This window comes from Colias croceus, chromosome 5 (assembly GCF_905220415.1).
Source record: "Colias croceus chromosome 5, ilColCroc2.1".
NCBI classification, from domain to species: Eukaryota; Metazoa; Arthropoda; class Insecta; order Lepidoptera; family Pieridae; genus Colias; species Colias croceus.
This window is the reverse complement of record NC_059541.1, coordinates 12,053,127-12,067,558: the sequence shown is the minus strand read 5'-3', so window position 1 is coordinate 12,067,558 and position 14,432 is coordinate 12,053,127. Positions and strand designations below refer to the sequence as shown.

Sequence of the window (14,432 nt, the reverse complement as noted above, 5' to 3'; positions counted from 1 at the left end):
CTTCAAAAATTGAATAAAATATTATGAACATGAGTTTCATGTCATTTCAGCTAAACGTTACGAGCTTAGACTAAAAGGCTCTGTAAGTTTCTATTTTATAGTAGATATTTATTTTATTTAAAATCTTTATTGCATACAAAACATTACACACACAGACAGGACATTTGATGCAAAGGGCGGCTTTATTGCTTCAAGCAATTTCTTCCAATACCATATAGGTAACCATACCATAGTAGGTAATAGTAGTAATGATTTTCATTTCTATTGCTTAATTGTACGTATTGAAAAAATAGTCATTTACGTTTCGTTATTTTATTTTGTTACTAGCGGTCCGCCCCGGCTTCGCCCGTGGTACATATTTCGCAATAAAAGGTAGCCTATGTTCTTTCTCAGGATTTAAAGATTGTCTGTGCCAAATATCATTAAAATCGGTCCAGTAGTTTATGAGCCTATTCATTACAGTCAAACAAACAAACAAAGTTTTCCTCTTTATAATATTAGTGTAGATTACAACCATAACTCAGAACACGATATTTCGCTGACTATCGTATACTACTAAATCAATAGCCATAAATGGTTAGATTTACTAATGTACAATTTTACGACACGAACATATAATTACAATATATACCAGCTATAAAACCATCCACTATACAACCATAAAGTCAGCAGTAAATAATTCAGTATGCATAAAATTTATTGCTTCTCATACATTATAGTACCAAATTACTGTCACTTTGATAAATTATCTATAAGTATAATAATAAGTATGATCTGGTATATTTAGTTGAGATCGGGAGCGATCGTTGATATCGCGTTGTTCTTGTATTATAATGAGTTCTAGATTGCTGGAGCAGGCCCAGTTTCACGGGGCTAAGCGGCTTGTGCATCCGAGGCATAGGTATCATTTATATTAACTAGATCGAGATATGACTAAAACAGTTTTTTTTTTTATAACAGCATGCTTTATGTTTCCGAAATACATATAAGTACCTATTATTTATTTTTAAATGACTACATATCTCATTTAAAAATAAATCATACGTATATCTCTATATCTTCTACTACAGATTTTATCTGATTATAACATTCGACTACAAATATCATACTTGAAAGAACGTTCAAATCTTAGTTCAAATGTGTATTTAGAAAATCGTATACAAAATCTTTAACATAAAAAACGTTTGAAACATAGTAGAGCAGACGGCTTGTTGTTTCTATATTATCCAATTGTTCAAAATAGTGAAACCGATACCTATTATAAATGCAAAACTTTGTATAGACTAATGTTATTGAAAGGTTCAGTTTCATGAAAAAAAAATTAAAGGTTACTTCTTATGCTGCGTACTAATAATAACTCATAAGTCATAACAGTATTCTACTATATTATGTTGCACCTACTACATGCATTTTCCGTTCCTCACACCTTTTATTTAAACACAAAAACCCTTATTCGTATCCTTAATCATCCCACGCCTATTACAAAAAATTAACAAATCAATCAAATAATAAAAATTTAATTTGAATACTGTATTGTACTTTTTTGTTTGGTTGTAATGTATGTACCTATATCTTTATAATTTATATTATGAAAATGTATATTCTACGTTTATGTTATATAATCTATACATATAATAAATCTGTAGAAGGGTCAATTCTGTACATTGAAAATATTGAAAAAATAACAAGCAGGGGGTGTTACTGGATCGATACCAAACCCAAATATGTGATTAAAAAAATTTTTGTCTGTCTGTCTGTCTGTCTGTCTGTCTGTCTGTCTGTATGTGAAGACATCACGTGAAAACTACCGGTTCGATTTCGATGAAACTTGGTATAATTATACCTTATTATCGTGGGCGTAAAATAGGATACTTTTTATCCTGGAAAAATACGTAGAAAAAAAATTAATCTCAATTTTTCAGTTATCCATAGACGTTGTTCTGTAGTAGGTACCGCGAACACACGTTGCGTATTATTATAGACCTAGCCGTATTTGGGTCCAATAGATATTTATAAGATGTCATTGTCCGAGTTACTCAAAATGGAGAAATAAACCATCCACGCAAAGACCGACATCCGCGCGGACGGAGTCGCGGGCGGAAGCTAGTGTTCAAATAAATTAAGTAGATGTACATAAAATTAAAGTAAGAAATGACTATTCATAAAAACGTGTAAAAGTTAACATGAATAAAAAACAGCACATCTGCCGAATACACGTGTCAGAAGTGAAACTTCTTTGGCAAGACTCAAAGGTATCTTGAAATTTTACTCTAAACGTGCTTAAAGAAGTTTCACTTTAAAAAGTTGTTGACTTTCATTTTTAATTGGTGATATGGGTGTTAAGCCATTATAATATTTATAATTCATGATGATAATAACACTTCTAGAAACTTCTGGCTGCTAACACACATCCTTATCTTCTGCTGTTCCACTGCCGTGGTATGGGAGACTGTCACTCGGTACCTCAGCAACCCGACATACATGGTCCAAATGACCGCTATCAAGAATTGGGTGACCTTCCCCACGGTGGTCGTGTGCCCTGAAATTAGTTACCCGGAAGAGAAAATACAAGAGTTTCTTGGTAAAATGTATGTAGTACTATAATAATTTTTACTATCGAAAATCCTAATCCTTACTAATATTATAAATGCGAGAAACTCTGTCTGTTTCTGTCTCGTCTGTCTCTTGTTTGTTTTCTTTTTCGTTTGTTTTCTCTCAATGTTTTGTCTGTCTCTTCTTCACGCCTAACTAGGTACTGAACCGATTTGAATTTTCGTACGGTAACGGTAACTTTGCGGGCTTACCTGTGCTACGCGGACGGAAAGGTAGTTCATAATATTTATATTATGCACATATTGTGTTTAATTTGATTTGATAAAATCTTTAATCTTTAATAATCTTTTGTAAATAATTCAGAAAGTAGGTACAAATGTAATATGACTTTTATTATAATTCACTACCACTGAAAGTATTTTCACACATTAGTTAGGTTTATCTATATCTTCGTATAAGCTCGGTAAAGCGAAGTCCATAAACACAAGGCTGTTAAAAAGAAAAGAGAAATCCAACGGTTAATGGCTAATGCACACGTTAGCGTAAACCACGCGAGTTGGAAGGAATTTCTGTAAGGTTTTATATTTTAATTTAAAAGAATTTTTTTCTTAACTTTTAATTTGAGAATACTTTTTATAGTGAAGCTTGCATTTAGGTAGGTATATAATGTATTTTATTGTTTCGTGATTCATCAATTTATTCATGTGTAAAAGATAAAAATTTACTATTCCTAAATCAATATTTATCAAGTAAATGTAATTGTTACTTAAAAAAAGACGGGTTGCACTCCGGGAGTGCCGGCAGAAGTGAAAACTTGATTATTAACCTTCAGCATGTTTAATATTTTGGAAAGGTATCCGTCTTACGCATGGAATATAAGGGCTAAAAAAAAAGTCCGTCTTACGCTTTTTCGATCAGGCCACGTGTCCTGACGCGAGTTTAAGATTTTATACCCAACGCCGCTAAAGAAGTTTTCACTTCAAAAAAGAAGAGAAGTATTGGCACATTCTTAATTAATGTAAATTTAATTTCGTTAATGTTTTTTTATCATTTTAAACATCCAAAAAGTAAAGATCTTAAATAAAATTGAAATATTTGAATTACCGATATTTGAATACGTGAATTTCAAATTCTGCATAACCATGATTATACAAGCTCCTCTGTGTGTGAAAATGTAATAGTAAAAATAAATTTGATCTCAATGCACGTGATCCAAATAATCAAATGAATCGAATCAATCAGTAGAAGCCAGACAAACTTCAAACAGAAAACCAATACAAAGGGAAACATGCAAATGAAATGAAATAACTCGACTCTACATTATTATATTCATGAATAAAAAATAAATTACCCGCTTTGGATATACAACTGCTATAATGCAGTATTCAAAACAATAATACAATAAGACTTCTTAATACTTAAAAAATATAAGTAATAAATCGTGCATTGTACTTCTCGTGTAAATAAGTATGCAAGTTTTTCCACATTAAAATTATAACTCGACAGAACGAAAAAACTTAATAATTAAATCTAAACTACATAATTGCTTGAATTTCAGTAACATGAACAGATTTAGGAGTAGATTTTTTCACTACCTAACAATTTAATTCAACCTGATAATAAACTTTATGACTGAATTTTTTTATTTTTTTGATAATATGTGATAATATATCTTAAGATTGGTCATATTTATTTATTTCATAGAAAATATCCTCCCAGCGTAAATGCCACTTACATTGAAGGCATCATATTGCAACTGGGAGCCATCTACTCTCGAGATGTCACCTTTGAGCTGGAAGACCTGGAGAACATCCAGAAGCTGCTGGAGTATAATGATATGGATGTGGAAACAGCTGGAATGATGCTCACTTCGACGTGCAAGGAAATTCTGATTAAGTATGTATATTTTGATGGCTGTAGACATCGTGGTATTTTACTTTTGAGATACTTTTGAAGAAGGGGAATAGTACCTACAAGAATGATAATTTGAGGCCATGTTGGCGTTTGGGTTTTAATTATCATCCTCAGTTCTTTGGTATATGTTTAGTAAAGTCAATTTCTATACATATAATAAATCTGTAGAAGGGTCGATTCTGTACATTGAAAATATTGAAAAAATAACTAGCAGGGGGTGTTACTGGATCGATACCAAACCCAAATATGTGATTAAAAAAATTTTTGTCTGTCTGTCTGTCTGTCTGTCTGTCTGTCTGTCTGTATGTGAAGACATCACGTGAAAACTACCGGTTCGATTTCGATGAAACTTGGTATAATTATACCTTATTATCCTGGGCGTAAAATAGGATACTTTTTATCCTGGAAAAATTCATAGAAAAAAAATTAATCTCTATTTTTCAGTTATCCATAGACGTTGTTCTGTAGTAGGTACCGCGAACACACGTTGCGTATTATTATAGACCTAGCCGTATTTGGGTCCAATAGATATTTATAAGATGTCATTGTCCGAGTTACTCAAAATGGAGAAATAAACCATCCACGCAAAGACCGACATCCGCGCGGACGGAGTCGCGGGCGGAAGCTAGTCGTAGAATAAAATTTTTATTATTTCGTACTATCTCAAGTAAAATCAGTATTCATAATGTATCTGAAGCCATACTTCACGCTGACCAAGCAGCCGCAATCTCTTACAAAAACATAGCGTCCTTTTACTATTTATAAAATATATTTTTCACTTAATTTCATACAGAATTAATTAAATCAATCTGTTCAGATGTAGGTGGCATGGGAAAAATATACCCTGTTTATCATTATTTCGTATGGAGATGACGAGCTATGGGTTTTGCTGCGTGTTTAATGGAAGATCTTTAAAGAGGTAGGCTTTAAGTAATAAGTTTTTATTTAAATTAAATTAAACATAGCTCATTTCAGTCACATTATCATATTACACTGTAGTAGAAGAATATCAATGAAAAATGATTCAAATCGAAAAACATAATTCTCTACATAAATAAGGCCGTTACATAAAAGAATAATTCGATGTTTATCTTACTTATAAGCACATATTTAAAAATAATAATGATAAAACTAGGTTTTTGACGATTAAAAATGCTTCTAGAAGAAGTCTAATGAAAGAAATGTTTCAGTTTGATTTTAATTAAAAAGTTCATAAGTAAAAGCATAAAACCGCACGTAATTTACAATTTTGTATAATTTTTTCTTTAATTTACGTACATTATAGAAATCGTATGTGCGAAGTCACGCACGATTAGTTCTGATAACAACTAGCACGGAAGTTATTGTAAATGTTACAAATTATTACTAGAAACTGTTTATGCTAATGTCTCTGCGTATTACTATTTTTAATTACTCTATGTACTAGAATGATTCATACAAGATACATCAATAATTAGAGATTAAAAATATCTGTTAATAAGATTTTAATGCGCTAAAATTATTTATTTCCATACTGTACATACTACATGCAATGAAATGTAATCAATAATGCATTAAACAGTGTAGTACACCGACAATTTGTAGACGACCTGTCGAGTTATTCTAAACAAGAAAAAGCCTATTGGCTATTTTAAAAAACATTTTTCATAACTCAGTGACATAAAATTAACTTTTATCAATATATTCACAATACCAAAACTATACCAATAGGTGGTAAATGTGAAAAATATGTATTGACGTTTCAAAAGTGCTTCTCGAAGAAGTCTAATTGAATAAATAAATGTTTGAGATTGAGTTTGAACCAATTCTTTCCCTGTCTCAGAGAAATGAAGAATCCCGGCTATAATAAGAAACGGCCGGTTCAGAAGCTCCACGTGAGTCAAGTGGGACCCAACCGAGGATTGATTGTGGCCATTTCACAAAACGACACGCGCCCTCCCGTTAATACTGACCTCTATTATAAGTGGGTAAGATATTATTTGCAGAGGAAGCGCTGTGACCGGATTATTTAGTATTTTTGTTTGTGTTTAAGTGTACAATAAACACAAAGAAATAAGTAATGCTATATTATTATCTTGATTAAGTTGGGCACTAATATCTTTCTTGAAATACTTTTTAATCATTTTCTTCTAACATGGACACGGGTTTATAATTATTTATGAACTACTATATCATTTTTGTAATTACTAATTACAAGGTTTACCTTATCAAGTCCGTTTTATTAATTTTTAAATCACTATTTATGTTTTCTACTACCATTTCAACGATGATGATGATTAATGAAATTGATTGATTGCCCGTCATGATTTACAAGGTATTAAATTATACATTTATTACTTATATACTACTTATTTATCTGTATGTCACGCCAATACTCAATAGTCTGAGCTTCTAACGATCAAACATCCCTAACAAAATATATACCGAAAACCAGATAAGTCTAAAGAACAACGGCTACTACTACGTAGAGATGCTGTCGAACGGCACGCCCGTCCCGATCGGCAGCGAGGTGTGGGCGGGATACTCCACCAAGGGCATCCACATCGATGACGAGGTGAAGGACCTCAGCCACAGCTTGCGACGGTGTCGTATGACGGACGAGTCTTTGAAGTACTTCCCGGAATACCATAGGTGAAGGCATTTAATTATAATTTTGACTTTTTAGAAGTAAACATTGCTACAATACCCGACGTTTTACTTAACGCTTCCAGAGAGCAAGAGCATTTTCTGTTTTATATCAAAACAATATTGTACTTTAGTGCCACAAAATATACTATTATATAATATATATCTACCTACTATGATAGTGTGATGATATGAGTCCTTAAATTTTCTAAATGTGGAAAGTCAATCGCAATATTTTTTTTTTAACTCAGACGTAAAAAGTAGAGTAGAGTTATAGCTAATAATAATAAACTGGCGAGTCACCGTCTGCGATAATTTTCAATTGAAATTGAAAAGGCAGACGTCCATAGTCCCCATAGACCCAATATACCAGTCCATCTAACACCCCCTTCCATAACCCAGTTTTATTCATTTCCATTTTTCTGCAATAGTCCTACATTGGCCGCGGACTGCCCAGGGCTGTATCTCTATAGTGCAGCCATGGGCAGGCTGCGGCTGGTGTCCCACAACACATTAAATTCTCTAAAGGGCCTCTGCGTGTTGGACCTGTGTCCCCACGTAAGCCTTCCAAAGGACCGGGTATCATCCTTACGGCGATACCCGTGTATTATGGAGAGAGACATCATAATCAACTATACTTATTCCGCTACTAGCAAAAAATTTAACTTTTTGATAAATTTGCTTCTATGATTTTCATTCTGAATTTCGTTTGTACAACTCGCTTCGAAGCCTGCAGTTTTTTTTTCAATTGTAATTCACTCTAGCACTGTTCCATACTTACTATTAATAATTGTCTGTAATTACAGGACCTATTGTCTAATGGAATGCGAGATGGCGCGCATCATGGAGCGCTGCAACTGCACGCAGGTGCAGCATCCCGTGCTGCCAGGTGTACGGCAGTGCGGTGCTAGGGACGTGCGCTGCGTTAGATCGTCTGTTGGTACGTTGTTTTTTAAGCTATTGCATAGCTTCTATCGCGGGCCTTGAGCGCGGGGACCGAACCGAGAAATTCCGTAACGAAAAAACCTCACGCTCCCCACTCCGACGGGCGGAGGTGTGGCTTGAAGGCATAGCATGCAATAGCTTTACCGCGGCAGTCCCCGAGTGCCACACGTCGTTTTTATAGTAGGATCGTGCTACCGAGCAGGTGGGCCAACTATGAGGCTATCACCACCGATCATGGGCGACATCATCAGACATTCGTAAGGCTTTCTGCAACTGTTACCGGTTGTTTAATTAATTCCTAATACGATTATTTGCTATATATGTGTTTTATTTACAGTGCCTTTTGGAGCTGGCGTGTGTGACTGTCCAATGACTTGTGACAGGGATATACAAATCAGCATGCCATTTGCATTCAAGATTTATCCAGATACACCTGTGATTGACTCCTTCTAGTAAGTATAATACTAGCCTATCATATAAACACTATAATATAAACACTACTAGCCTTCCGCCCAAGGCTTCATCAGCTTTGTCTTACATTTAAAAGTTTTTATACCAAAAGCGTCGTCGAAAACTACTCTATCTTTTAAAAATAACTTCAAAATCGATTGAGTAGTTTTAAAGATCTAAGCATACATAGAGACAGACAGACAGTGTGAAGTGACTTTGTTTTATGTTATGTAGTCATACTATATTATATGTATCGATATGTCGCATGATCCGACCATCCGCATAATAAAATTTACACAAAGGAATACGAACACAATATTATGTCAAAACAACATCTAGTGACCTACCGTAAATAAAAATAACTACAATAATTCCCCAACAAATACATTTTATTGGATTCAGTGAAGGCTTGGATTTAACGAGGATAAGCATTGTCCGAGTGTACCTGCAGAACTTTAACAAGATGATATTCTCGCGGCGCTCTTATTTCACACGCTTCAACTTGGTTGGTGAGTGATTTCTGTTATAAAATCATTGGAGAATCGATATTTATATTGTTTAAACTTTAAGCCGAACTACATAATATGAGATGAAACTTTCAGATGAGTCCTGCTATATATACTAATTGTTTTCATTGGATGTAGAAAATTTAATAATAACATAATTTCGGTAGAATCTTAAATTAATTAAATTAATCATCTAGAATTATATGTTCGAATTTTAGAGCTCTGCATTTGTTTACACGCTCAGAAATAATATATAAGTTAGTCAACCGAACATGACCCTACGCCCTACAGAAAACTTTCAACTCTTTAATACTTATAATCATCGAACTAAATCTTAATCAGTTTTAAGCTCCTTAGGGTCAACTCACACCAAAAGAGCGGCGAAGCGGAGCGCAGTTTCAGTGCCATATGAATTTTAACTTTATTTTCATTACTATAATACTTATTATCGCATGAGAAACTCGAACGAGTCGCGCGGATGCCCGCGGCGCCGCTGGAATTCCGCGGAATTCCAGCGGCGCCGCGGGTTCGAGTTTCTCAGGCGATAATAAGTTTTATATTAATGATAATAAAGTAAAAATTCATATGACACGGAAACTGCGCTCCGCTTCGCTGCGCTTCGCCGCTCTTTTGGTGTGAGTTGACCCTTATTCTATTATAATTAATTATTATCTTATGTTTCAGCGCAACTCGGAGGAGTCTTCAACATGTTCTTCGGCTGCAGCATGCTGACGGTTCTGGAGATTCTAATGCTACTGTGGCATGCTACAGACACTCTTCGGAACCACGCTTTACGATAAATCGTGTTATATTAATATGAAATAAACTATTAACGAAAAGATGTTTATTTATTTTCCTTGTATATTTCGGTGCATTTACATCAAACGAACTTATAGCTAGAGCTTTCTTTCGTGATATTTTAGTGTAAACGAAATATCGTATTCAGTTTTGTTCAGTATTACAACATTGAATATAATGTTTTCGAACGCACTAAGAACAATAAAGAATGCTCTTCTACGCCTTTATATTAAAATAATTTGTCATAGTGGGGTTAGAATGAGCATTCGCTCATTTGATGTAAATTCACCGTTACCCGAGCAGTAGAAAGCCTCTGACTCAACTACCTCTATTAAATACAACTTCTAGTATTGGTTATTACAAAATACTTAATGTGATTAATACTTACTTCTTGATCCTTCTTGGTACCATAAAGTCATATACTCCGGATGCAAGTATTTGTGTAGTTAACATGAAGAAAAAACAATCATGTTGACTTTAGAGGTACAAATAGCATTAACAAATTAATAAAGAATTTAATAATTCCAATAAAGTTTTTAATTCAAATTGCACCAAAATTGTTTTTGAACTGCAAGTGTTACGTTCAAATCCGTATTACAATGATAGTTTTGCTGTAGATATTGGCAGAGCGTGATTTAGCGAAAATGTAATTCGTTTTGTACGTGCCTGTGATCATTCGGAGATTGATCCCACTTCTGATGTGGATCGTTTTTGCTGATAAATGTCTTTTTGGGTTGTATTTATAAGTTAAAAGTACATAATGTAGATAGGAAAATATTATTAGTGAACTCGATGCCTTCTAGATATACAAAAAACATGTGAAAGAAAGAGAAGATATACAAGTTGAAACTCCTGTAAATGTTAATAATATATTATTGCAAATCATCCAAACTACATAACGTAATTTTAAGCTGTATCTTTTCTATAACTGAACAGATTTTGATACAGCATAACCAAAATGTGTTGAAGTGGAATTTAGTATCCGATAAAAATAAACCAAAATATGATCAAAGTATGAAAAACCTTCTAAAATAAATTAGATTAAAAATAGATTCTACATCTATTGTACGTCGAATCGTTTACTTTTGCACGCCTCATAAGCGAAGCGTTGAGGTGGGTACTACTGTCACTTCGCGCAAAACATCTGATTTTTCAAACTTAAAATGTCTTTATGTATCATACATTGCACTTGTAAGATAATACATACACACACATATTAAGAAAAAACACTATTTTTAACATTCATGATATTTTTGATGTCATTTTTGTTATTTAAACTAGTTAAAAAACAGTTTAAAAAAGTTCTGTCTTGGACGTCCGTGTGTCTGTATGTGCGGAGGATTTTCTTGTTAACACGATAGCGACCGAAATACTTTACTAATCGAGTCTTTTTTTTTTCTCTTACGCTTGAGTATGCTCAGGAATAGAACCCTTTCATTTTTCAGGGTCTGATTCGATGTGGTTTAATTGTTATTAAATAAACAAAAAAAAATATCGACTGTTCTCCATAATTTTAGTATATCTATATATATTCTTTATTTTTTTATATTTATAGTGTACTCAAAATTCACCATTATAAACTCGATTCTTTATACTATAAGCCAAGGTTTAAAAAAATAAGTTGATAGTCAGTCCCTTAAACCTGCGCAGTTTCACATCTAGGTGGGGCCACAAGAAAAATAGCTCAATTATTACGGTACCGCTTTCTTTACTCTTCCAACTGTTTTATTTTATTTCTTTTTTATATTTATAGTGTATAAATAATCAATTTTATTGTAAAGGATGAGATTATGAGGCGTGCACTTTTGGATTTTCCAAACTATTTAAAGTCTGCCAGACGATCAAATGAAACCTTTTTAATTATTCAATGCAATGTTAGATTTAATTGCTTTCAACACTTTTGTGCGATGTACAACACCGAGCAACCAATTAATAAATTGCGTACCTATTCAAAAGAGATACTTTCACAATAGAAGCAAAACATACCAATATACTAAAAAGTATTCACTTTAATAGCTCGAAAGTACAATTACGTGAAGTTATTCTTTATGCTATTCAATATAACATTAATCTAAGAAAGATAAAGAATTTCAAAGGCAAGTTATGACCATAAATAATAAATCATTTGTAAGTTTATTTTCTGCTATAAAATTTTAAGCAACTACTTGTAAACACAGAAATCTGTTCCACGTAACCTAACAAACATAAAACTATTTTCAAAATTGATAATTATGTAAATATACGAAAGTAACTCTATAACCGCGATAAATACCTATATATAGTAACCGCGGGCGTAAATCTAGATGATAATAATATATAAAAACAATTAAAAACCGTGACAAACACATTCACTCACTTACCGAATCTATCAAACAAAAAGGGACCATCGAAAATCTATAAATATTATAAATGCGAATGTTTATTTATTTGTAACTCCTTCACGCAAAAACTGAACCGATTTTCATGAAATTTGTCACACAACACATAGGATAGTTTTTAGATCCCACAGACAGGGGAATTATGTGGGTTTTCCTTTGACTTCGCGGACAAAGCTGCGTATGAAAAGCTAGTTCCTTCATAATTGGCGGAATAATCGCCAAACATTACAAATACAATACACATTCAAACTCGTACCTTCTTGCTGAAGTCGATTGAAAAGTACGAATACTAAACAAACGTTCCAACACGGAATGCCATGTTTTTATTAACTGGCTATAAAAATTGATCACAAAAATTCGGTCAGCGGCACAATAACTGGGAACTCCCATGAGCCCTAAGCTCAATTTGAGCGTAACGCAAATATGTTATTTCAATAAGGAAAACATGGCGAGGTGAAAGCCAATGTAGCTGGATTTATGCGTTTGTTCGTGTGTGCTTTGAAAATAACACGGTGCTGTTTTTTGTTCATTGATTTTGTTCTATTTTTAACCTTCCTTCCGATATGACTGCTTGTCAGTCACTGTAAATTCTTTTCAACTGACTCCAAAAAAGGAGGAGATTCTCAATTTGACTGTATTTTTGGTTTCGATTATCAAATCGAAACCAAAAAAATACAGTCAAAATAATCGTCAAAAAAAAATAATCAAAATCGATTACTTCCTGATAATTCCTAGTAATCTTCCTAGTAATCGATTTTGATGATTACTTTTTTTATTTGAGAGCTAGCCTTGTTGTTGGTCCTCAGGCAGTTTAGTTTTTGTAAAATATAATTATGAAATAATGAATATAGTTTTATGATTTCTAATTATTATTTTAGGCCCTCCTTCTATAAAAGGTAAACTAAAATCTTGAAATTTCAAAATGACATCCACGTTTTATCATTGCCTTTACTTTTAGTCTGGAATTACCAACAGATAACACAGCAAAAGCACAAAAACTCTAAGGAAGTCCCGCAATTTTAAAGAAAAAAATTAAGAAACATACCAAAATGTCGGACAATCTACGTTCTTGCTAAAAATACGTCGTCCATTAGGTTACACCATTCCACTAGTTGGAATGTTTTCACACATGCAGCCAAGTTATTCAATTTGGAATCTTAACAGCACTTAACTTTTATTTAATGGACACGTTTCATTTGTAAGTGGTTATTTAAGAAAATTGAATATAAAAAATAAATTTATAAAGCATTTGAATGCCATAAAACCAAAAATATCAATTTAAAAAAAATGAATATTTTGCTTAATTTTACTATTCCCCTATTTTTCTTTGTGACATCGTAATAAGGTGTAAAAAATGTCCACCTGATATCTCAATTTTAAAATAAAATAAATAAATAGAATTTGCTTAAATATTATTAAATAATATCCTTTACTTTTATAAATTCAAATAATTTTCTGCTACTTGGAGTGGGTACCTAAGTAGGTATAACATGCAACTTTTAGCTATTTAAAAGATAAAATTCTAAATGTATTATTACAATCCAAAATTGTCAGTAAACAAAAAAATAATAATAAAAAAGCTTGGGAATTATCACATTTTAAGTAACAACATAAAACCTAATATTACAAAGTGATAAAAATGTGCAGTAATTTCTATTCTGAATCCGTTTTGATATAACTAATTTGCATCTAATTTACATTTAAAATTAGTCGAAAATACGCTAAATCGAGTGTATCGACGCGGATGTAAAACCATAATTCATAAATACATACTTAAAAACTATAATTATACACACATCAATCAATAATAATTTCAATAATTATTATATAATGTACAAGCATTATGATAATAGTTCAAATATACATTCCAATGTAATGATGATTACCAAAAATGTGCTGTAGTTTGTAACTTCACATGAGTTGAATATTTAAAACTATTATAACGAATTCAAAAAAGCTATTTGTTGTTTATTTAATTTATTTTTGATCATCACATTTTTAAGAGCGTGTACATTGGCAGGCTCTTGATATTTTTATTGTTGAATGAAATCCCATGGCGAAAGGTTACCGAAGAGATTAGGATGGTATTTATTCTAAGTATGTACCAGCTTCTTTCTTAAACAATTATTTTTGAAAATCTTTTAAATTTTTGCTTGAAAAAAATCTATCCGAATCACATCCAAATATTCTGATCGAAAAATAGAAACTCACTTAAAGGAATTTTTGGACATAATATTATATTCCTGTATACTTGCCTGTATAT

General features: G+C 32.6%; 1 protein-coding gene across 1 annotated transcript; it reads left to right on the top strand.

Annotated features, from left to right (window-relative positions):
* The first annotated feature begins 833 nt into the window (after nucleotides 1-833).
* Nucleotides 834-9,814, top strand: LOC123691945 (sodium channel protein Nach-like). The gene is made up of 10 exons (XM_045636539.1): nucleotides 834-901; nucleotides 2,388-2,588; nucleotides 4,258-4,449; nucleotides 5,285-5,386; nucleotides 6,290-6,434; nucleotides 6,902-7,098; nucleotides 7,899-8,032; nucleotides 8,375-8,489; nucleotides 8,890-8,996; nucleotides 9,678-9,814. The coding sequence occupies exons 1-10, from the start codon at nucleotides 834-836 to the stop codon at nucleotides 9,791-9,793; spliced, it is 1,377 nt and encodes a 458-aa protein (XP_045492495.1). The 3' UTR covers nucleotides 9,794-9,814.
* The last annotated feature ends 4,618 nt before the right edge of the window (nucleotides 9,815-14,432 follow it).